At 30.4% G+C, this 24,581-nt stretch overlaps 5 protein-coding genes across 5 annotated transcripts; 1 reads left to right on the top strand and 4 right to left on the bottom strand.

Moving 5' to 3' along the window:
• Nucleotides 1-1,847: 1,847 nt before the first annotated feature.
• LOC125844730 (probable protein phosphatase 2C 80) lies at nucleotides 1,848-3,129 on the top strand. Its single transcript, XM_049524064.1, has one exon. It carries the CDS (start codon nucleotides 1,922-1,924, stop codon nucleotides 2,882-2,884), a length of 963 nt encoding a protein of 320 aa, XP_049380021.1. The 5' UTR covers nucleotides 1,848-1,921; the 3' UTR covers nucleotides 2,885-3,129.
• Nucleotides 3,130-3,235: 106 nt separating this feature from the next.
• LOC125853577 (benzoate carboxyl methyltransferase-like) lies at nucleotides 3,236-5,387 on the bottom strand. Its single transcript, XM_049533292.1, has 4 exons — nucleotides 5,288-5,387; nucleotides 4,709-5,122; nucleotides 4,366-4,611; nucleotides 3,236-3,839 (listed from the first exon to the last, which is right to left on the bottom strand). The coding sequence occupies exons 1-4, from the start codon at nucleotides 5,360-5,362 to the stop codon at nucleotides 3,477-3,479; spliced, it is 1,098 nt and encodes a 365-aa protein (XP_049389249.1). The 5' UTR covers nucleotides 5,363-5,387; the 3' UTR covers nucleotides 3,236-3,476.
• A 7,161-nt stretch (nucleotides 5,388-12,548) lies between these two features.
• On the bottom strand, nucleotides 12,549-15,429 carry LOC125853576 (3-hydroxyisobutyryl-CoA hydrolase 1-like). The gene is made up of 13 exons (XM_049533291.1): nucleotides 15,391-15,429; nucleotides 15,212-15,292; nucleotides 14,935-15,023; nucleotides 14,192-14,300; nucleotides 14,017-14,100; nucleotides 13,794-13,872; nucleotides 13,640-13,725; nucleotides 13,434-13,555; nucleotides 13,283-13,343; nucleotides 13,073-13,171; nucleotides 12,883-12,984; nucleotides 12,771-12,812; nucleotides 12,549-12,686 (listed from the first exon to the last, which is right to left on the bottom strand). The coding sequence occupies exons 1-13, from the start codon at nucleotides 15,427-15,429 to the stop codon at nucleotides 12,549-12,551; spliced, it is 1,131 nt and encodes a 376-aa protein (XP_049389248.1).
• Nucleotides 15,430-17,474: 2,045 nt separating this feature from the next.
• LOC125862721 (benzoate carboxyl methyltransferase-like) lies at nucleotides 17,475-18,637 on the bottom strand (the record flags this gene model as incomplete). The annotated part of the gene is made up of 3 exons (XM_049542888.1): nucleotides 17,475-17,837; nucleotides 18,185-18,433; nucleotides 18,509-18,637. Coding segments are annotated over 3 exons (741 nt in total), but the record flags the coding sequence as incomplete, so codon positions are not given.
• A 3,946-nt stretch (nucleotides 18,638-22,583) lies between these two features.
• Nucleotides 22,584-24,341, bottom strand: LOC125853574 (benzoate carboxyl methyltransferase-like). The gene is made up of 4 exons (XM_049533290.1): nucleotides 24,267-24,341; nucleotides 23,751-24,140; nucleotides 23,337-23,585; nucleotides 22,584-22,949 (listed from the first exon to the last, which is right to left on the bottom strand). Exons 1-4 carry the CDS (start codon nucleotides 24,339-24,341, stop codon nucleotides 22,584-22,586), a joined length of 1,080 nt encoding a protein of 359 aa, XP_049389247.1.
• Between the last annotated feature and the right edge of the window lie 240 nt (nucleotides 24,342-24,581).

The following is a 24,581-nucleotide window of genomic DNA, read 5'->3' as shown; positions in this document are numbered from 1 at the left end:
TTTTCCAGATGGCATTTTCCCGTCCTGCAGGATGACCACAGAACTTTGGGTGGAATGCCAGTTCAACTCAAGCTTAATTTGGACACCTGCGCAGTTGAATTTGTCGTCTCTGTTAAGCAATTTTGGAACTTACCTTACATTTTTATTTTAAGTTGTATTTTTCCTATTGTTTTTGAACTTCAAATTGTGGAAGAAATTTAGTTTTTCTTAATCAAAGATATGAGGAACAAGCCAAGACTGCAACCTGTTGCAGTTTTGTAATGGCAATGCAAAACTACGGATGGAAGTATTTAAATTTGTGTTTGAAATGCGGCTGAGTTTGCTACCGTTTATTTTATTGTCTTAAAGTTATTAATGTGTTTTTTCCACTCAATTATACATTTTTATTTTACTACTTTAATTTATGTTGGTAACTTTGAGAACTCTCTGTTTCTGCCCAAAAGACAGCAGAGATAAAATTGATCAGTCTCTGGCATCATACAAAAAAAAAAAAAAACAGAAGCTTAACATTAGAGATTTCGCCACCAAATCAACAATTGTTAACAGATTCTCCATTGGATGTCAGAAAAGGCACAAGTAAGCAAAGGCCGTACATTGACAATCTAAAAAGAAGTAAACAATTTAGGTAAAGGTCAATGTAGCCAACTGATTCCTTTTAGTTAATGTAGTATTATGTCATGTTTAAGATAATAAGATTAAAAAATAATTTTTTATTCTTTGTAGTTCAAGATCATAAAATTTAATGATTTCCTTTTTTTATCTTAAAAAATAATTTTTTATTCTTTGTAGTTCAAGATCATAAAATTTAATGATTTCCTTTTTTATTTTAAATTGTATTGCTAAGTCAAATCTAGACAAACAATTTAAAAAGATTAATAAATTTCTTAACATGTATGCCAGACCCTAGAAAGTCACTTGGAAGACTAGAGGCGTTTCTCACCTAAGGATACCATGCATTAGATTTTTAATTTTACGTATAAGCTTATTTTAATATGATATTAAAGTGGATGACAATTAGTAGACAAAGTGAAGAAAATATTGTCATCATACTTTTAATCATGTAAAATTATTCACTTTTATTGATAGTTGTTTGTGAAAGAAATCTTACACCTATATAAAATAATATTTTCTTTCATGTATGAAAAAGAAGGGTGACAAAGCGTTTGGGATATATAATATTAATCATATATATAGATATAGTATTTATGATAGAATATATTGTTTATTCAGTTTTAATAAAAATTCTAATAGATCCTATACCAATAAATGATTTGTAATTTATTATGGTAAAAATACAATTATTTCCATAGTAAGAAGTCTAGTAATTAAGTGTTTATATTTAATTAGAACTCAAAATCCTATTTGGGATAAGTAGGGATTCTTCTAACCCTAGAAATCCATCAAAGTATTGAGAGAGTTTAGATGTAAACTTGGGATTACGATAGAAGACCACAAAACCCTTGTCTTTTGTCTAACTTGTGGCTTCGATTGAAGATCTGTCTAACTTATGAATATGAATTCACTTCAAGGTGTTCGCTCATGCTGCAAGAGGTAATTTTTTAATTATATTTTAGCAAGTTTATGTATTCTAGCATAAACGTATTGATTATCTATTATTCTTTAATTATATTTCAGCAAATTTATGTGTTTAAGCATAAACGTATTGATTATCTGTTATTCCGCGGCAACCAATATGATTCTCAATAAAAACATTATTACCTAGTAAAAAGTTACCAAATATTTGGGTCTAAAAATACAGAAAACGAAAAAAAAAAAAAAGTTTTCCTATTTCTACTTAGACTCGGTTTCTGCTTCTACATGAATTCGGTTTCCAAATAAATCTTCTTTTTATATAATACCCACAGACTCCATGTTAAACCCTTAATCTTTCTTCTCTAGGGTTTTCTCATCGTTGCTTCAAATGGCGATCGATATTGTTCCTCCGAAGAGACGCCGACTCACGGATGAATCGGAATTTGACGTCATCACCGGCGAAGATGACGAACAACTCCAAATCTTGCTATGCTCGGAGGAATTGACACCGGCATACGACTATATGGATGAAGATATTAAGCCCATTCAGGCATTCATCTCTGAAGAGGTTGATAGTAGAGACGTTGGGGTCACCGGAATGACGATCATGGTTGCTGGGTCTTCTTACATTCCGAAATTGAACGCAGAAAAGCCATTAGGTGAAGACGCAAGCTTTATTTGTCTTAACAAACAGGTGATCGGTGTTGCTGATGGTGTTGGTGGGTGGGCGAAAAAGGGTATCGATTCAGGTGTGTATTCAAGGGAATTGATGAAAAACGCTGAATTGGCAATTCAGAAGCAGAGTAGTATTACTACTATTGATTTGATGAAAGTTCTTAATGAAGCTTTTTCGAATACAAAGGCGAAGGGTTCTTCTACTGCTTGTATTCTGTCTCTTTCCGATGACACATTGCACGCTGTTAACGTCGGAGATAGTGGGTTTGTAGTAATAAGAGAGGGGATAATTGTGTATAAATCGAAAGGTCAGCAATCAAGGTTCAATTGTCCTTTTCAATTGGGGAATGGGAGTACTTCTGATGATCCGAGTGTAGCTGAGAAAATCAGTGTTCCAGTGATAGCAGGGGATGTGATCGTGTTGGGAACAGATGGATTGTTTGATAATGTACATGATTTCGAGTTAGAAGCAATTGTGAATTCAGGGGTGGAGTCATGGGAATCAGATGTGCCTGAGACATTGGCATGGAGGATTGCGCAGTATGCATTAGACAATGCCAAGAACACAGAGGTCTACACGCCTTTTACGAGAGAGTGTTTTAAAGATGGTGTTGTACGTAATGGTGGAAAGTATGATGATATTACTGTCATTGTCGCGAATATTTGGCCTTTGTAGTGCTCTCTGGCTTTTGATGTCTGATCTAACTTACTTGAAGAGAAATTAGAGTTAAAACAATTTTTTTTCGTAATAGTTGTAAATAATTGTTCTTCATAGGTTTGATATTAGCTGAGGAACAATCTTTATATGTAGTTTGATTCGATTTGTTTCTCCATCTTCTTCTCTCGTCTTCAATCTCTTCTGCTCTTTCAAGACATGAACTTTGTAATATACGATTAACAAGATAACAGGAAATTGTATTCCAATATCTTAGTGCTTCTGATAGAACAATGGAATCGATTTGAAAAATAGTGTTGAAGTCATTACCAGGGAGATCATTGAGAAGGGCTTGAATCTTTGTGACATTCGATTACTGTGAAAAGGGTGTTTAGTCCTGAAGATCAAATCAAAGAGGAACAACCCATTGAATAAACTGCAATTTATTGAATAAAAATAAAGTATCACTCCTTCAAAGATATTGAAATACAATTTCCTGAAATTATTCAATAACAATAATTTATCACTCCCTCAAAGATATTGGAATAATGTCTACAAGGAGTGTGGTACTTAACTATATTGTTAAGTGCAACATCTTGTTGTTCTTTCTCTGTCATTTCTTTCTTAAAGATATGACAATGTTGGAGAACTTACCCTTTTGAACCAACAAATGACAAGCCAGATGGTAGGCATATCTTTCAAACAAATAATCAACAACGGGATCTCCGAATTGGAAATGGCTAACAAGCATTTGTTCTAAAACAGATCTCATGCTTCTTGCTATATTTTTACCACTGCTATATGCATCGAAACAAATATCATCAGCGTTGTCACTCTCATCCCAGTTCACTTTGAAAAACTTTATGGTATCAACATCAAATGAGCCTTCCATTTGAACAATTTTTTCAACTTCATCCTTGCGTGGTGCATAAAAAGGAAAATGAAAGGAGTCTAGTTTTGCCTGTTCAGTAAGTCCCTGCAGGCCATATCAAGAAAACATGAACATAGATTTAACAAAGGATTTAGTTTAATACACTGTAAGTCATTTTACACTATTAGTGCAATTTAAGTCTCTATAATAGCTTGTCGCTTCCCTGCAGAGCTTCAACAGAGCTTTTTTTCTCATTCGTACTCCAAGAATTCTAAAGGACTTTTATTTCATATTGCACCGGGCTGGAAAAGATTGGACTATTCCCTATCAAGACAGCATAAACTCTTCAACACACATAATGGAAGCTTAGCGCACCACACTACCTCTTGTTATAGTAAATCATTTCCTCTATTTTCTAGGTTACCAATTCATGACTGATATAATTTGTTAGATTTTTTGCGAAAATTGCAAGTATAACCAAGATTCAGGACTAATATAGTTTGTTACTTATAGTAACCTTCTAAACGACCAATACTGTAAGAAATTCTTTTTGCATTGTAAGTGTACTAAAGTTAAACTCTAACGAATTACTAGAAGAAAGCAAGAAGTTAGCAGAAGCGAAGTAGTGGACCTCATGTATTAAATCAATGAATGACTTTGATAGAAGATCCAGATGAGCAGAGTGACTTCCATAGGGATCAGGAATGCTCCTTCCCATAAATGTTAAAACCATGTGTCCACCAGTTACTATTTCCTCGGAGCGTACTTGCAAAAACCTTGAGAAATCCTTGTCAAATTGCTTCATGTAGGCTTCAAATACTTGAGGAGGACTTGTCCTTGTTATGTAAATGTTGTTGTTCTCAATCTTTTCAGGAACCTACATGTTTAGTGTATCTTAGCACAAAAAGATTCCTCTTTGTAATATATATGATTTAACAAGATAACTAACTAGAGATAGTATGATTCATTGATACCTGAGAGAGCCAATGTAGACTATAAGATGAGTGAACCAAGTGCAACCTTTTGCTAGGAAATAGCCGCTCATAAAAGGTACCTGGAACGCCTGATACAAAACAATTTGCTCCATCTACTGCTTCTTTGAGATTCCGATAGAAGGATGGAATCAATTTGAAAATAGTGTTGAAGTCATTATCAGGGAGATCATTGAGATAAGCTTGAAACTCTGGCATTTTGCAACTCTTTTCGTCGCATAAAACTTGTACAATCTTTATGATATTTGATACTGTGAAGAGTGTGTTTGGTCCTGAAGAGCAACCCAAGTCTGCCATATTGAAACATGACGACTTGGGAAAGCCACCAGTAATATTATTGAACATCTTCTTGATGGCATCTTCTAATACAGGTTTTGCCTTTTCTATAACCTTTCTCTGGAAATTAGAAACATGAATCGAGTATTGATTACTTAGTTCATATAACAACAACAACAGCAACACTAATTACGCGTCAATTTCAAGCAAGTTTGATTGGACGGAATGTGTAAGCAAGCTCAAACAAGCGGAGTTTGATTAGCATAAAAGAGAATTCATACGTACCTGAAGAGTGGAGCAGCTGGCATAACTGCATTCTCCATTGCCTGCATTCATATGCAGAAGCTTGCCCCTTGCCATTATTTCTGCCACACTCCTAGCTGCCTTTTTTATGTCCCATTGTATGTCTTCTTATATATAAATACTATTGAGGAATGATCCATAATTTAATGCTCTTGTTGTCTTTCTACGTTATAACATACTATTTCTTTCGTTTCAATTTATTTGTCTTATCTTAATTTTTAGTCAATTTCAAAAGAAATATACATCTCTGGAAATTAGGAAACATTAATTGAATTGATTCAAAATATCTATAGAAATAACAGATAAATATTTTTTAATGACTGTAAAAATACATACCAGGATCTGTAACATAAACAATGGTGTAAGTGAGCCACTCAACATGAGCAAAATACACAAATATTTAATTGTGAAGAAGAAGAAGAAGAAGAAGTTCAGAATTTTTAATTTTTGTTGTTTTAAAATGAGAGGAAATCCCTCTATTTATAGACAACAAAGGGTAGTGTGAAAATTGTTTATTGTGCCTTCTCGGAAAGGTTACAACTATTTTGAAAAGTTGCAACCCTTCGGAAAGGTCACAACCTTTCATAAAAGTCGCAACTTTTCATAAAAGTCGCAACTCTTCATTTAAGTCGCAACTTTTTATAAAAGTCACAACTTTTCATGAAAGGGGAAAACTAGTTTTGAAAATAAATAAATTAAAAGAGAATTCTAGTTTGTGGTGGTGCCACGTAGGCGGGCTAATGTTCTCTTTTATATATATATATATATATATATATATAAATGATGAAATGATTGAGGAATGATCCATAATTAATGCTCTTGTTGTCTTTGTACGTTATAACATACTATTTTTTTTTGTTTCAATTTATTTGTCTTATCTTAATTTTTAGTCAATTTCAAAAAGAAATATATATCTCTGGAAATTAGGAAACATTAATTGAATTGATTCAAAATATCTATAGAAATAACAAATAAATATTTTTTATTGAGAAATTCCAATCGTACTTAATTTTTTAATATTAAGCAAGCTCAAACAGGCGGAGTTTGACTAGCAATTATTAGTAATAGAGAATTCAGATCTGAAGAGTGGAGTTTCTGGCATAACTGCATTCTCCATTCCCTGCATTCACATGCACAACTTGGCGCCTTGCCATTATTTCTTCAAAAAAACGATTTTAAAATTTTGAAGCTATTTCAATTAAGGCTAATGTGTGTAATTAAAACTGATAACATAATTTTTGTGATTAAAACTTAATTATCATATATATATATTATAAATGGGAAACTCTTAACTTAAAAGTTGAATTACCATTCTTTTCTTATTTTATCCCTAAATTAAATTAAATATTAATATATAATTAATTTAATATTAAATAATAATTTTATTTAAATTTATGCATCTAGACACAATGATTCAAATTCTTTGGGATATTAAATTTTCTAACCTATCGTTTTTCTACTCATATAATTTTTAATCAAAAATGATTGAACATACCCTTCTAATTACTGCATTACTAACCAATAAAATATGAACTTAAATTGAACAAATGTTATCAGAAAATAGACTAAATACGCCTATTAGTTTTGTGTAGTAAATGCTTGAGGAAGTTATTCATGTACCAAATGTGGATAACGAAGAGTCAAAAAATAACTTTTAATTTAAATTTATAATAAGTGGGGTAATGAAGAATCTATCAAAGACACTCACCAACAACATTATATATATTCCCTTTGTTCATCCAAATTTATGATCATCTTGCTTTCTGTAGATTAATATGCACCATTTGTAAAAAATGAATATCAATTTGTAATTGTAAGAATCCTTACTAATTCTTATATTTGTGTTCTTTATAATTTTATTCATATATATTTATCTTCTTTTTGTTGAGAAATATGTGAATTGGCATGGTTATAAGATGGAGGTTCATCAAATACAAAATTGTAAGTGAATTTTTATTTTTCATATCTCCATCTTTTTTAATTTTCAAATATAACTTTGTAACTGGTTATTATACTTTTGTATTCTTCATTTCTTTTATCTTTAAAATATAATTAAATATAATAAAATTAATCTCAATTTATATTTATTATTAACTATTTTGAGGATAAGCTAATCATGTTGAATCTTCCAGAACATTTTGGTTGTCTCAGTCGTTTCTGATTAAAGTAGATATCTTCATAACAATGACTTTTTAATTGTTCCTACTTATGATAATTCCAAGTGAATTCTTTTTTCTTCTTATAATGTTTACAAACATGAGATTGATATACATACAAAACATGTACTTATAATTTTATCTAGTCATATACATCATTCAAAGAGAAAAAATTAAGAAGTTAAAGCAAATTATTCTTTGAAACTACCGTTATTTTATATGAATAATGGGAATACATTATAAGAATTTGCTCAATTTTTCCATACCATTTTATACATTTACAAACAAAAGGGTCAACAATATTCTTACAATAACCAATACTTATTTTTCAATTACATTAGCAACATATTTGATAGTATGTTAGTTTAAGCAATTTTGTATTAACAAAAGTAATCATGGATTAAAAAAAATTGCGAGTCTCTTAAAATGTACTCTTTTTAAGTTTATGTATAACTGTTACTAAAACATGAAAAAAAAAACAATATAATATAAGTTTATAGAATTGGTCGAACTCCATTGGCATTATATTGCTATGATATATCACATGCCTCTAATATATATATATATACACACACACACCTCGCTCTGAAAAGTATGAAAAAGAAAGATAAAATTACAAGAAATGAAATGAAAGATAGTTTTTTTTATTCTCTCTGCATTTCTCTATTTAAACACTTTGAATTTATAGAGATAATTATGAAAGTAACTTTAGAATATTTTTTGTTTCAAGATCTATAATATATAAAGGCAAGGACAATTCTCCTTGATATATATTGGTTAAGTGTCGTCATCTTTTCTTAATTGCTTTTTAGGATGTATTTTAGTTAACTTTTGTGTTTTAAGTTGTTTTAGCTTTGAAAGAACCATAACTCTTTCACCCACTATATAAATCTATATATATATATATATATATATATAAAGGAGGAACATAGAGAAGGTGATGTGGCACCTCTCTATGACTTCCATTCATATTTTTTTTTTCTCTTTTTCTTGACATTCTTTCTTATTTCTTTCAATTATTTTTTCTTGCAAAATCATCTTCTTAATTTATACCTCTTCAATTATATAAATTCTATTCTTGAATTAGTATTAATAATATTCATAACTCCCAAACCTTTCATATTCATAACCTTTCAAGCCTTTCATATTCATAACCTCTAATTATTTAATGTGGAAGGTTATATTAACACTATAAAACCACACTAAAATTGTGTGTTATTTTGTAGTCATCTTTGGTTAGAGAATTAGTGGCAGACATGTTACAATATTTGTAAGTTTTGAGGTGCATTATCTTTTCCAAATATGATTTCATATATTACTTTTAATTAGCAAGTAAGGCTAATATGTCAAAGCATATTTTTGTTTCTTCTAGATAAATTATTTTGTTTTGTTATCTTTGAGATTCATTTTAGGACTAATAATCTATTTGTTATTATTTTTCTTGATTCTTGTATATAGGATGAAGTGATCATCCAGAGATGGAGATTAATGAATTTTGAGCTATATATATTGATTATCCTTTATTTTTTAGGTGCTTAAGAAGTAATGTTTCTATTATATTATTTCCTTTTGAGTTATTTATGTTTTGTCAAAATGATTATATGTGTGGGAGGATCTATGATTAAATGCAATTTTCTCCTTATTCTTTATCTGTTTCTTCTTTTGCTAGATAATTTTTCAACTTATTTAATCATATTTTGCAGATTATAGGAGATATATCTATAATGAAAATGGTTAGACATTCTTGCATAATTTGATTTTACAAGGTAAAATAATTTGATATGTCTAATATAATTACAACTCTTTCTTTGTTGAAATCATACACTTAATATTATTTTTTTGTGTTCATGAAGATATAAATCCTGAGTTTTTTTTTTTTTAAAAAAATACTCAATTTATTCTCTTTAGACCTCTATGTAATTCTTAGATAATTTGATTATATTATAATGATAGCACTCTTCAATTTTTTTTTATTTGTTCAGGTAAATTCATCTCTCACTTTTATAATAATGATATATTAAGATATGGAATCTAACTAATTAAGATTGTTATTTTTCATCATTTAAATATGTAAACTTTTTTTATTTAAAATTTAATTATTAAAAAGTTAATAATCAAATATTAAATTAATCTAATATTGTACAATAAAAATAATTAAAACATGTGATGATTGGGTGATGACGACGACAAGTAATAGTAATTGTGGATAATTATTAAAAATAGTGTTGGCTAACGATATAGTCATGGATAATAACTATTAATGGCAATCTGAGTTACACATTGTCAAAAAATTATACTAAGAATATAATTAAAAAGATTACAAAGAAGCATAAAAGAACGACCAGATCTCAAGTTTACATAAATATATATAAATTATACTTAAAAAGATCCCAAATAAAAAAGAAAAAAATATCACATCTCAAGTTTACATTTCAGTAGTTATAATATTACCTTCTCTTTTTCTCTATGAAATTTATTTTTAATATTTAACTTTCCGAAGTTCACATATATTGATTTCTTAATGAATTTCATATTTAACCTAAATATTTTGCATATCTTCTCTTCTATGAAATTATGTGATTAATAAAAAATTCTTTTTATTAAAGTAATTATTGATATTAGTATGTAACTTTATTTTAATTCTTTTCATAACCGCGCGAAGCGCGGCCAAGTACACTAGTTTTATATAATAGTAGCGGACAAACGTGCAACTATTGAAGCATCGGAGCTTGGTGTGTTAGTTTTATACTTATTTGTAGTAATTAGAATTATAATAAGACTTTTCTATCTCTCTTCATATAGTTGAATTGTTGTTTTGTAAGCAACTTGCTTTAATTTCAGATTTTTATTTTGTATGCTCAAATATTCTGTTTTCGTTATAGAGACAAAGGCAAAAAAAAAAGCCTAATTGTCTTGCTCATGTATATCTTTTTTTTTCTTTGTACTTATAATTTTACATATACACCAACTTTCATCTTTAAGAATGAATGTGATAAGATGTTTACTCCTTTTTTTTTTGAAAAAAAAGAAGAAGAAGGTGAAACATATAACATTAGATTAATGGTGAATAAGTTATGTATGAAGATAAAATTAAATTCTATATAAAAATAGCAGTTATGTTCATAAATATCCCGATTTTCAAAATATAAAGTTTGAAATATTTATAATTAACTAATTAGTTTAATGTGCTTGTGGATAAAAAATTAATATAACATTTTGAACACATTCATTATAATTATCAGGAGATTTAAAAGACAAAGTAAAAAAGTTGAAAGGTTTTGTTTTCCTTTCACTCAAAGTTAATCTTACACCATTTTAGGCATAAAAAGTAAATAATCTCCTCTAAAGCTTTTAATTGAAGAAACATTAATATTGCACTACGATTTGCAGAGGATTAATCTCATGCAATCTTTTGATCTTCTAACATTATTCTACCAATAAAAAGGAACTTTTAACACTATCGAAAAATTTAATTTAGATAGTTGTTATGTTTTTCCTTTTTGCTTTACAAGCTGATTTTTTGACTTATAAATAGAGTTTATTTTATTAACTTCTTATATTATTATCTCAGTACATTCACTCAGTAAGAAACCTCATTAGACATATTTTATAAAAAAGAACTCAAATTATATTTTTTAATATTAAATTTTTTAAAAAAATAATATACTCATTAATACGGGTTACACGCGCAAAGCGCATTCTCAAAACTAGTATTAATAATATACACAAAAGTCAATCAGAGTGTTCATACTTTGGTGTGGATTGATTTTTGGTTAAAACTAAAGTCAATCAATTTAGTTGATTCTTTAAATATTTAAACTGATCAAATAAAATATTATTGATTTTAAAAAACATCAAATCAAATCAATCCCAAAAAAGAATCGATTTATTTATTTAATTTAATTTAATTTGATTTTTTTATTTTAATAGATCTCTTTTTAATTTTTATAGATATAAACATCTCTTTCTCTAAATTTATAATATATATTTTTTCCGATTTCAATTTGGTCAATTTTGCCGGTTGGTTGGATTTTTACGAGTATTTTTTTATTCTTCTAGATAATCAAAATAAATGATCATCAAAACTCGACCTACATCTTATTATTGATGTATTAGCATTGGAATGAAATTAAGCAAATATTGAGAAAAAAATTGATATTAATGATATATTAATCAAATTGATAAAAAAATATTGTACAAGATTTCCCTTTGTAATATATGATCTAACGGAGGTATTTTTTCTTTTTTAAAAAACAATCACTCAGGCTTTCACTTCCTGTTACTCGAACTCTTCACTTTTAATACCACACTAGTGTCGACACGATGTGGGTATGAGAAAGGGATCCGCACCAGATCATTCAATTTTGGGTACTTTGATCAAAATGACGAAGAAATTCTGGACAAGTAAAAACAAAGGTAAAGTGAAATTAAAGAAAATGCAATATCTTGTATATTGAAATTTCTAGTCGGTCCTTTTCCTTTTTATCTCCTCTTGATCAATATTTTCTTCTCAGAATACCTTGTAAGTTTTCCATTCAATGTCTCATATTTAGGCATATTTTATAACTCAAATTTTAGCTATTTGAATTACTTTTAGCTGAACCCCTGCAGGCTGCAACCATATCTGTACCCCAAATCTTAGAATTTAGATCATAAATGATCCGACCTCCATATCTGCACTTGTATTGAACACTCACACATTATTAGACCACATTTTTGTTAATCCATGGTCTGAGTATGACAATGTAGAGCTTTTAAATATTTTCGTTAATCCATGAACAAGATCTATATAGTCGGATCTTGATTGGAAAAGAAGGAAGCTCTCAAGTCATAATAACCTCAGAAAATTTTCATACACAAGCTGATGTTGATCACAACATCTATACTGGTAGATTTCAAAAAAAGGCAAGATTGTAATTAAGATATGCTGCTTGTGTTTCAACACAAGATGCAAGACTAATCACAACTCACAAGTTCTCACATTGCAATAAATTAACATCACCATAAACATAATCTCTCTGAGTACAGAAACTCATTGCTAAGTACTGTAGTGATCAGAGGGCAACAAGCTGTAGAGTATTGCAACTTTAAAGCTTGGCAATTGCATATGGAGGCAAGTTTGATCTTGGAGGCAGCTTTAAGTCTTCCCAATCTTCATCGTCTATCTTGGAGAAGTAACGATCAACGTCATCATCTCTAATTAGTTCCAGTCTGGAGGGCTCCCACTGAAAACATGTGAAGAGATTAGCACAAGCTTTCGATATCTAAGTTCAGGATTATCCATGATCAAATGAACGTACGTAACACACCTTAGGATTTCTATCCTTGTCAATGAGTATCGCTCTGCATCCCTGCAGTAAAAGTTGTCATGAGTTTTGTAATGCAGTAAAATGGATGGCTGAAAGATTTAACATATTCTACCTCGACAAAATCCTTGTTAAGTTCTCCCTTCAATGCATGACAAAGCATTCTATACTCTCGAATAAGGCAACTACCTACATCTTGCAGCCTTCCTTCTCTTATCTGGAACGGAAAAAATGAAACTAATATGAACATTAAACCACTCTCCAATGAAAATGTTGGCCAAATCAAGGAGCAGTGATTGACTTACTGATCTCAAGTAAACTTTAAGACTTATCGGAGATGCTTTCTTCAGCGATTGGATGGTTGAAGAGATCCAGTCATCCTTGTTGTTCAAAGCCTCATTTTCCTGTTGATAATTCATATTTCCAAGTTCACATCAACTATTCTGATAGTAACTTATTTTACAAAGTAATTTCACCGCAGAAAACAAAAGAACGCATCCATCTCTCAAACTTACAAGGGAAGATATGATTTCTTCGATTGTTCTTTGAGAGAAACAGAGATCAATAATCTTCATCCTACATACATAAAATTGCAGAACTTGAAACAGGTGTACTGTTGATATTTATATACTAATAAGAAAGAACACAGATATTGAATGAACTCACTTGTGACAAGGACTTTCTGCTTTCAAATTTGGTATGGCAGAGAAGCGACTAATGATGACAGAAATAACGTCTGCATCACTCGTATTGACTTTAGCTAATTCTTGTTTTAAAAATGGCAATTTCTGTGAACAGAAGGAAAATCAAAGAGTCTTACATTGACCTACAAAGCAATTCGAAACGTTCTGGATATTTTTAAGGCATCATACCTCCGAGGGTACAAAATAAGTTGCTAGACCAACATCAACCATTTCAGCACCATCCAACCTAGCACCAGTAAGACCAGCATATTCCCCTGCCAAATAAATATAAGAAACTATATCTAGCAGTACATTTTTCAATAAATCTTAATAGTGGCATTACCGAAGAATCCTGGAATCCTCGAATAAAAGTGAGATGCACCAGGAACGATTCCCAAAGCTGTTTCAGGCATAGCACAAACCTACAGAAGAATATATGGACATGAAGTTTCTGATACATAGCAAACACCAACCAAGTATTACTGCCAAGGGAAAAATATATTCTCAACCAACTAAAGCTCTTGATGATTGAAGAATTGAATGTATTACTCAAGGAGATGCAATACCGTCTTCTCTGTTGCAACTCGAAATCTACCATGTACAGAAACAACAAGTCCACCTCCCATCACTATTCCATCAAGGATGAAAACCTTTAAGGGGAAGTCCAAAATAAGATTAACGAATATATTCCTCAGAGAATTGTATCACAAAAATATAAATTATACATAACCTAAAGTTAACCTGGGGCTTACTATATGTTGCCATCATATAGTTAAGGGTGAATAGTTCACGGATAAAATCAGCGGACAGTTTCCAGTTACCTGAAAGCATAAGTAAGAAAAAATTGTAACTGACCAGTTTTTTTTATCCTTAAGCTATATGCACTTAAATTACTAAATTGTTGAAAATTTTGGGAAAATCATCTGGATAGAGCATACTTGAGTGGCACATACATTATCGAAGGTCATAGTCTCAGACTTACTTATAAGTCATAAGCATCAAATAAGACACAAAGAAAACAGATCGAATATGTGCATCCAAGCGAGCATTATGGCTTTCTTAGAATAATTGTTATTGGACTAGATCTCCCATACCTCCTGTCTATGATACCGGCCAGTTGTTACGTTCTCGTGATATGGATCAAGTTATGGAACACTGCAGGATGAAATCAGATGTTTTCTTCCTATGGTCTATGTTGTTGGTTCATTGAGCGAGAACCTACAATATCTTGAGTTTAAGTACTCAAAAGGCATAATATGACTCGGCATAATACATAAATATTCTCTTTAACCTGGCTTCAACTGACATCTATGTCCTCCAACTTTGAAAAGAGTAACATGTAGAAATGTGCAACCCAAAGCTTGGGAAAGAGGAAAAAAAACACAAAATCCTAATATATATATATAAATATTGATATCTAAAGTTGCACGGACTATTTACTTTCACTAAGAGAAATCGAATCACAGATTGATGCATTACATAACACAGATGAGGATCCTCCTACCTTCAATATTATCATCTTCACCTTTGAATTTCCTTCACTGGCATGGAAAAGTTCCAACAACCAATACATCTGAATAAACAAAAATTTAAGATATTTGAATAGACGTAAAGGAGTCCATCTCCATTGCAACATATAACACTTTATACAAAAATCTTTCTATACTTAGGAATATGCATAAGACAGAAAATAACAAAGTCAATCAAAAATAAAAACTTAGGAATATTAAAGGAAGGAGTAAATATTATATGTTGCCATACCATTTGAAAAGTAAGTGCATTCAATTGCTTAGGCCTATTTAATATAAATGTTTTAACATTTGCTTCCTCCTCCACCAAAATCTGTCAAACAAAAATATAAAAGACCATACTTATTTATTAATTATTTCCTATTAAAAGGTTGCAATTTGGAGAAAAAGAAAAAAAGAAAAGGATTGCACCTCATCAATTCCACCATTGTTAGAAGAGGTTTGAGTCATGGTGCTTCTTTGGTTTAACTAAGACTAGCCTAGATCATTATATTTAACTAACAAAAATCATTTTCACATAAAAAATTAATAAAAACTTAAAAGAAGTCCATTCTAATTTCTATTAGTAACTAAAGAAACAATATATAAATATACTTTAAAAAATCATTAAGATGTCAAAATAATTTTATATTTGTCATCTTAGCCAATTTGTAAGTATTTTACATACTAAATTATGTTATTAGTGTTCCTTTGATGTTTGCTAATCATGAATTTTTTTTTTCAAGAAAATGATCCAATTATGTTACTTTAGAACTTTAACATTTATGAATACTTATTATTAATAAAGAAAAGATATAATTAAAGTATTACTACATTAATTTAACTATGTCCAAAAAAATATGATACACTTTAAATTTCTTTAATCAAATTATAATTTTCATATCTTGATAAATAAAATTGGAGGAGGAATTTGTCCCTCTTAATATTTTATTAGTTTAAACAGGGAAATAAAATATTTTACCCGACTGTTTGTTTGTGCAATATAATCTTTTCGGAAAAGTTTAAAATTATTCTTTTTAAAAATTAGTCGCTCCAAATTCATGGGCAAATACATATATAATGGCATATATAGGAAAAGGCTCAGTAACCACAACTTCTTAAGAGGGATGTAACGCTTTGGTGGGTGAGTTAAGGAGGACTATCTGGCTTCTATAGACTAGCAAACAAACTTATAAAGTTCTTCAGTTTTTCCTTCAATTATGATGTGGGATTTACTTTAAAGTTTGTAAATTATAATGGTTGGTAATTAATAGCTTTACCGCCCTTTTCTTAATCTAGTAAATTCCACAAATGTTCACCTAAGTTTAAAAAAGAAGAAGTCATTTTATGTGTGTGGTACATGTTTGCAATAAATTTTAAAGTGAGAGGAAATAAATTACAATCACAAAATAATATATGAAGAAACATAATTTTATTTATAAACATTGTGGGTACAACTCCGTTTATCTTGATTCTTCTCTCATAAGATTTCCATGATTCGAGGGCGTTAGTGACGTATTTCTCTAACTAGGATGATTTGAATTTGATTTCTTTATAAATATTCCATGAATTTGCGGAATATTCGAGATGCTTCAACGAATATAGTACCCTTTATATAGTCATGAACTAGGATTTAGGATTAAGTAGCCTTTAAGAATCCTAATTGAAATTGAACACACTCGATGAATTCCTATCTCGAATTGAACGCATTCGTAGAATCCCACAAAAAATTTCAATGTCTTACTGTATAACTTAAAAAATGATTGTTGCCGAATTATGAACTAGATTCGTTGGATCTCATCAAAACTAGAAAGTTATTGTCCACCGGGAAAACTACTACTAATAAAAAAAAATCACAACTCACAGTTGGTATTGAACCATGAACACTTAAACAATGATGATATTAATACTGTCATTGTCGCCAATATTTGGTCTTTGTAGTGCTCTGCTTTTTCGTGTCTGATCTAAGTTATTTTGCCTGACTTCTATTTTTGCTTGAACTTCAAGTCATACGTGCATGGACTTCAAACATCAATGATTTCAATCAAATAAAAATGGCTGAATGAAGTTACTCAAGCATGACTGAATTTATGATTGAAATTCAAACAAAGAAGTAAAATTGGCTGAAGTTAAAGGCAAAAATGGTTGAACTTTAAGTTAGATTTGTTATCGATCTCCTGTATTCAGGTTAGTAAAACAAAAACAGAAAAAGATGAAATTGAAAGACAGAAAACAAACAATCCGTTTTCACAGAACCCACTGTGTATCCTTAAGAAATTTAATCCCCTCAGTAATACAATCTCTTGAAATTTATTCAATAACAATAAGCTATCACACCCTCAGAGATATTGGAAATACAATGTCCTGAAATTATTCAATAACAATAAACAATCAGTCCCTCAAAGATATTTTGGAATTGACATTAACATAAATATCTTTAACAGCTTATTACTACTCAAGTGTGGTACTTAACTGTATTGGCAAGTGCAACATCTTGTTGTCTCATTCACTCTTTTTCATTTCTTTCTTAAAGATATGACAGTGTTGAGGAACTTGCCTTCTTGAACCAACAAATGACAAGCCAAATGGTAGACACATCTCTCAAACAAATAATCAACAATGGAATCTCCTAGTTCGAAATGACTAACAAGCATTTGTTCTAAAACAGCTCTCATACTTCTTGCTATATGTTTACCACGGCTATACGCATCGAAACAAACATCATCATCGTTGTCCCTCTCATCCCAGTCCACTTGGAAAAACTTTATGGTATCAACATCAAATGAACCTTCCATTTGAACAATTTTTTCAACTTCATCCTTGTATGGTGTGTAAAAAGGAAGATTAAAGGAGTCTAGTTTTGCCTGTTCAATAAGTCCCTGCAGGCCATATCAAGAACATAGATTATATATAGTTTAATTTAATACACTATTAGTAGCTGAACCCAGCGCATAGTGGGAACTTAGTGCACTGTGTTGTCCCTTTTTGTAGCAGATCATTCCCCCTATTTTCTAGGTTACCAATACCAATTCATGACAAATATAATTTGTTAGAGTTTTTACCAAAATTGTTAGTGTAAACAAAAATCATGACTATAATAGTTTGTTACCCTCTAAATGACTCGATAATGTAGAATTTTGTTTTTGCATTATCAATATACTTTAGTTAAGCACTCTAACGAATTATTGGAAGAAAGCAAGATGTTAGCCGAAGTGAAATAGTGGACCTCATGTATTAAATCAATGAGTGACTTTGATAGAAGATCCAGCAAGGCAAAGTGACCTCCATATGGATCAGTAATGCTCCTTCCCACAAATGTCAAAACCATGTGTCCACCAGTTACTATTTCCTCGGAGCGTACTTGCAAAAACCTTGAGAAATCCTTGTCAAATTGCTTCATGTATGCTTCAAAAACTTGAGGAGGACTTGTCCTTGTTATGTATATGTTGTTGTTGTTCTCAATCTTTTCAGGAGCCTACATGTTTCAGTGTGTATTGAAGAGTTTATTCTTTGATTTCCCTTTGTAATATATGATTAACAAGATTGTTACCTGAGAGAGCCAATGAAGACAAGAAGAAGAGTGAACCAAGTGCAAGCTTTTGCTAGGAAATAGCCGTTCATAAAAGGAACCTGGAACGCCTGATATGAAACAATTTGCTTCATCTTTGAGATCGCGATAATTTTGTGTTTGTATAAAGCGAGAGAGAGAAAGACAAAAGAGAACTGGCAGGGGAAGATTTGTATGTGCATAATCATAAGTGTATAGGGCGGAGAGATATGTATCTGTATTTGTATATCCAGTCTATCTCGCTTTATACAAACACAAACACAAATTATACATTCGTGTTTTTATAAAGTGAGAGAGAGATTGACAGAAGAGAATCGAGAAAGAGACTGATAAGAGGAGAGAGGCGATGAGAGATGACTAACAAAGAGGAGAGAAGCGAGTGAGATTCGAGAGAGAGGAAGAGAGGCAAGAAGCGGGAGAGAGAAGTGTAATTATAGCTAGAAGTAAGTTTTTAATCGTAATTAATGCAAAATATAGTTATGTTAACTAATTAACTAGTATATGTTTGCTTAACCGCTTAATTTTCCCTCTTAAAATTACAAGAAAAAATGGTGGATTTTAAATGTGAATAGTGTATTTTGTCCATTAAAAGATCAACTTAAGCAATTAAGACCCTATTTATCGAATTGAGAGTTGCTTGCAAATATAAAATTCACTAGGGAAATTCTAGCATGAATCATAGTAATGTACTTGGATATTAAAACGTGGTTCAATAGATTGATAGCATTAGGATAAGCTAGACTATAGATATTATTGACTTTTACTTGATATATAAATAAATATTATAGACGAATGATCCAAAATTAATGCTCTTTTGGTTTTCTGCGATAACAAGATCATACACATGTATGTTAGTCATTTGGAGTAATTAGTATAATTTTTAATTGGAGAATAATCTACTTATATTTATTTTTAACATGAATTTTAATTGTCTCCTTGGATAGAAAATTCAATATTAAATGAAAATTAAGTTTTTAAAAATGTATATCCTAATTATGTTATACTTTATTTACATACATTAAACATATTGTAATATAGTATCCTACACAAAAATATATTTATTTTAAAGTATTATTATGATAATTAGGTATTGAGTGATCTTTTATTTATTTATTTTGAAACATCCTCTTAATTAGTATATTGGAGTAACTGTATTTTTTATTCATGGTTAAAATTAGTGAAATAATTTTACCAATTTTTATGAATGTTAATTCTTGTTTGGAATGCTTATAATATATAAAATTAATTTGTTATTCATGGCATAGTTATAAATGTCTTATCATCAATTTTTTTAATAAATATTTAACTTTCAAAATTGCATTATTTTTTTCTTTTGAAAAACATACGTTATATAGACTAATCTATTTTGTTGAATATATTTAAAGAAAAATTCAATTATAATTTTTTAAATCTACCTTAATTACTACATTTTTACTAAATTTGTATTACAAAATAATTGAGTATAATCTTAAGTAGATAAAATAATCATTTGTAGTCATTATTAATGAGAAATTTAATTGTCTTCTTCAATAAAAAAATAATTTTAAGAGAAAAAAATAATTTTTCAAAGGTATGCGTTGATACATTATAAACATAATTGAGTTCGGGGAAGGGCTAGGGGAGGGTGCGTAGGTTATGTATATGTAGAACATAATTTGTATGGTATATTAATGAAAAAAATATTAATGTATAAAAATGAAATTACAAAAATATTTTTTAACGAAAGCGTACAACTTTTTTTAATTAACTGAAAAATATTTATTTTTAAAAATAAATCAAATGAACAATACATACACAAAAACATTTTTCATTTTCCTAGGCAGCCAATAGAGCTGTCAAAATGGGCTTGACCCGTTAGGCCGGTCGAACCCAACTCTTGAATTATATGGGGTTGAGTTTAATTTTTCAGCTCCTTTAGGAACGAGGTTTTTTAGTCCAGCCTCATTTGGCCCGCTAACCTCGTAGGCCCAACCCGCAAGCCTCAGAGGTCAGCTCGTGGGCAGTGAATTTTAAAAATATTTATTATATATATTTTAAGTAGTGTTTTATTTGTTAAGATTTTGTCAATAAATATTTTTAAATTATCAATATAAAATCAAGACTAACTTCTTTACATATCTTTTACATTTTAGGGCCATTAGCCCACTAAATTTTCTTATTAACCCAACTTCATTACTTCATTATAACTATGAATCTTTGACCTCTTTTACTTTTGTTTTTATGCCTAATTTTCCACTTCTCCTTTATTGTCTTGTTTATGAAAATAGTGATCGTGTAATGTTTTTTGCTCGGATGAATCTTATGAATGTTGTATCTTGGCTATTATGTTTTTGTTTTGTAAAAAGCATGTGTAATTCGTGAATGAATTTCTGTATGTATTGATGTCGTGTTCATCAGACATCAACGTTCGTACTCTTTCTAAGAGAGAAATGTTGTCCATTTTTTGTTTGAAGGGCCAACCCGTGGCCCGCTAGGGCTGAGTTGAATTGCTATTTTATAGGCCATTTAATTAAAAGGATCAGCCCATCCCAACTCATTTAACTCTCTAGCCCGTTACAGTTGGGTTGTGTTGGGTTGGGTCTGCCCATTTTGACAGCTCTAGCAGCCAAAGATTTTGTATTTTAGTAGTTTAAGGAATTTTGGAAATAGAAAAATGTTAATTTTGTTTTGGAGGGAAAAGTATTGAGGGAATAAATGCAAAAATTGAAATAAGATTATTATAGACTTTCATTTTTGGCTAAATTCTGGTCAAATGAATGATAAAATTCACCCTATAGTATATTTAAGTCACTAGTTATTCGCTCTTTTTAAAATTACAAGAAAAGTAAATGTTAGTTTTTTTTAAAATATAAACTTGTATTTTGTCAATTCAAAGATCAACTTAAGCAATTGAAACACTATTTATCGAATTGGGAATTGTTTGCTAGTAGTAAAGGTTTTTCTAGAAATATGCTAGCATGAATCATATTAATTGGATAATTAAACTTGTTTCAATGGGTTGATAGCATTAGGTAAGCTAGACTATAGATGTACTGCTGCCTGGTATATATTACTATAGACAAATGATCCAAAATTAATGCCCTTAATTGACTTTTTACGCATACATCATATGTAACATAATAATACACAGGTTAATTAGTCATTTGATATTATTAGTAGCATCATTTTGCAAAAGTAAATTTTTATCAATTACTAAGCGAACTTACAAAATAGCATTAACAAATTATCAATAGAAGAAAATATTACTAACATATTACTTGGAAGTTGTTCTGATAGGAAAAGTATCATACCAAGGACCTAGAAATGCCATATGATCCGAAATATAAATAATCAATCTATTCATAATTTTACAGATTGGGCTCAAGATAATTTGAATTGGGTCAATCTTAACTCATTCAATATGTAACCCATTTTAAAAGAATCTTCAATTGAGCCCAATTTAATCTCCAATGATCAACTCGTAGACTCTTTATTTGCATTGATATAATGTAATAATGTATGTTCTCATATTGAAGGTATGGATTATTATCTATTTTATATCTTTTAGGATTTATCTATTTATTGTAGCTTTTTTTTTAAAAAATATTATTTTCTTGAGTTGAAATTCAATTGTGGTTATAAAAGGTAAATAGCAATATGTTAAAATTATTGAGATTAAGCAGGTCATGATTCAATCCGATTTTTAGCATATTTGAGCCCAAAGTAAATAACACTCGAACGTGAAGACGACCTCGACGACTGACTCAAGATTTGATCCCGACATTCGATCCGAAACCTGACACCCGAAAGTTCATTTACACTTGAATTATCTATCTCCTACGACTATAAATATATAGAAAGGTTACATAATTTTCTGATTCATTCATCAACATCGGAGAAAACATGAATTACAAAGTTCTTTGATTTATATATTAGTACTAATGAACAAGTAAAGTAAACAGATGTTGCATAATAAGTATGGAAAAAAAAAAAAATAAACATAAATTAAACATAGATATCTTTAACAGCTTACTACTATTCTAGTGTGCACGAATCTTGTTGTCTCATTCACTCTTTGTCATTTGTTTCTTAGAGATAGGACAATGTGGAAGAACTTATCTTTTTGAATCAACAAATGACAAGCCAAATGGTAGGGATATCTCTCAAACAAATAATCAACAACGCAATCTCCTAGTTCAAAATGGCTAACAAGCATTTGTTCAAAAGCAGCTCTCATGGTTCTTGCTATATGTTTACCACTGCTATACGCATCGAAACAAATATCATCATCATCGTTGTCCCTCTCATCCCAGTTCACTTTTAAAAACTTTATGGTATCAACATCAAATGAACCTTCCATTTGAACAATTTTTTCAACTTCATCCTTGTATGGTGCATATAGAGGGAAATTAAAGGAGTCTAGTTTTGCCTGTTCAATAAGTCCCTGCAGGCCATATCAAGAAAACATGAACATAGATTATATACTATTAGTGCAATTGAAGTCGCTGAACCAAGCGCGCACATAGTGGGAACTTAGTGCACTGTGTTGTTCCCTTCTATTTTCTAGGTTACCAATTCATGACAAATATAGTTTGCTAGAGTTTTTACAAAAAATGTTACTGTGACCAAAAATCATGACTATTATAGTTTGTTAGAGTTTTTACAAAAATTGCTAGTGTGACAAAAAAATCATGACTATTGTAGTTTGTTACATATATATATAGTAACCTTCTAAATGACTCAATTTTCATTTTACACAGTCAGTATACTAATGTGAAAGCCTCTAACAAATTACTGGAAGAAATTAAAGCAGATGTTAGCAGAAGTGGACCTCATGTATTAAATCCACGAGTGACTTTGATAGAAGTTCCAGAAAGGCACAGTGACTTCCATAGGGATTAGGAATGCTCCTTCCCATAAATGTTAAAACCATGCGTCCACCACTTACTATCTCATCGGAGCGTAATTGCAGAAACCTTGAGAAATCCTTGTCAAATTGCTTCATATATGCTTCAATTACATGAGGAGGACTTGTCCTTGCTATGTATATGTTGTTATTGTTCTCAATCTTTTCAGGAGCCTACATGTTTCAGTATATAGTAAAATATGACACAAAAGACCAGAACTACGTACATATGGCTTGCATACAGCAATTAAAGAGTTTATTCTTTGCACGAAAAGATTATTTCCCTTTGACAAAATATGATTAACTAAAAAGAGAGTTGGTATGATCATTCATTGATACCTGAGAGAGCCAATGAATACTATAAGATGAGTGAACCAAATGCAAGCTTTTGCAAGGAAATAGCCGTTCATAAAAGGAACCTGGAACGCCTGATATGAAACAATTTGCTTCATCTTTGAGATCGCGATAGAAGGATGGAATCGATTTGAATATAGCGTTGAAGTCATTATCAGGGAGATCATTGAGATAAGCTTGAAACTCTGGCATTTTGCAACTCTTTTCGTGGCATAAAACTTGTACAATTTTTATGATATTTGATACTATGAAAAGTGTGTTTGGTCCTGAAGAGCAACCCAAGTCTGCCATATTAAAACATGACGACTTGGGAAAGTCACCAATCTTCTTGATGGCATCTTCTAAAACAGGTTTTGCCTCTTGTATTACCTTTCTCTGGAAATTAGGAAACATGAATTGAGTATTGATTACTGAGTTCGTATTACGATTACGCCTCAATTCCAAGCTGTGTAAGAGAGCTCAAACAAGCAGAGTTTGATTAGTAAAAGAGAGAATTCATACCTGAAGAGTGGAATTGCTAGCATAACTGCATTCTCCATTTCCTGCATTCATATTCACAAGTTTGCCACTTGCCATTGTTTCTGCCACACCCTCTACCTATCTTTTGTAATCACATTGCCTCACATATAAATACTATAGACGAATGATCCAAAATTAATGCTCTGTTTTACTTTCTACGTTATACATCATATGGTATATGTAACATAATACTACACATGTTAATTAGTCATTTAATATTATTATTACTTCTTCTGTCCCAATTTATGTGTCATTTTTCGTTTTTCGAGAGTCAAACAGTTTAAGTTTGACTAGGAA

This window comes from Solanum stenotomum, chromosome 1 (genome assembly GCF_019186545.1).
Source record: "Solanum stenotomum isolate F172 chromosome 1, ASM1918654v1, whole genome shotgun sequence".
NCBI classification, from domain to species: Eukaryota; Viridiplantae; Streptophyta; class Magnoliopsida; order Solanales; family Solanaceae; genus Solanum; species Solanum stenotomum.
Note: the sequence above shows the minus strand (reverse complement) of the source record. Positions and strands in the feature narration are given on the sequence as shown.

What these genes read in the sequence shown, in the direction of transcription:
- LOC125844730 (XM_049524064.1), top strand. Translation starts at nt 1,922, where the DNA reads ATGGCGATCGATATTGTTCCTCCGAAGAGACGCCGACTCACGGATGAA.
- LOC125853577 (XM_049533292.1), bottom strand. Translation starts at nt 5,362, where the DNA reads ATGGCAAGGGGCAAGCTTCTGCATATGAATGCAGGCAATGGAGAATGC. An exon ending in CCAGCTGCTCCACTCTTCAG is followed by an intron (nt 5,123 to 5,287) that starts GTACGTATGAAT and finishes TCTAATTTCCAG; the next exon opens with AGAAAGGTTATAGAAAAGGC. An exon ending in TCATTGATTTAATACATGAG is followed by an intron (nt 3,840 to 4,365) that starts GTCCACTACTTC and finishes TATGGCCTGCAG; the next exon opens with GGACTTACTGAACAGGCAAA.
- LOC125853576 (XM_049533291.1), bottom strand. Translation starts at nt 15,429, where the DNA reads ATGACTCAAACCTCTTCTAACAATGGTGGAATTGATGAG. An exon ending in GCAGAAAGTCCTTGTCACAA is followed by an intron (nt 13,344 to 13,433) that starts GTGAGTTCATTC and finishes TTATGTATGTAG; the next exon opens with GATGAAGATTATTGATCTCT. An exon ending in ACAAGGATAGAAATCCTAAG is followed by an intron (nt 12,687 to 12,770) that starts GTGTGTTACGTA and finishes ACATGTTTTCAG; the next exon opens with TGGGAGCCCTCCAGACTGGA.
- LOC125853574 (XM_049533290.1), bottom strand. Translation starts at nt 24,341, where the DNA reads ATGGCAAGTGGCAAACTTGTGAATATGAATGCAGGAAATGGAGAATGC. An exon ending in CTAGCAATTCCACTCTTCAG is followed by an intron (nt 24,141 to 24,266) that starts GTATGAATTCTC and finishes CCTAATTTCCAG; the next exon opens with AGAAAGGTAATACAAGAGGC. An exon ending in GTATTCATTGGCTCTCTCAG is followed by an intron (nt 23,586 to 23,750) that starts GTATCAATGAAT and finishes TGAAACATGTAG; the next exon opens with GCTCCTGAAAAGATTGAGAA.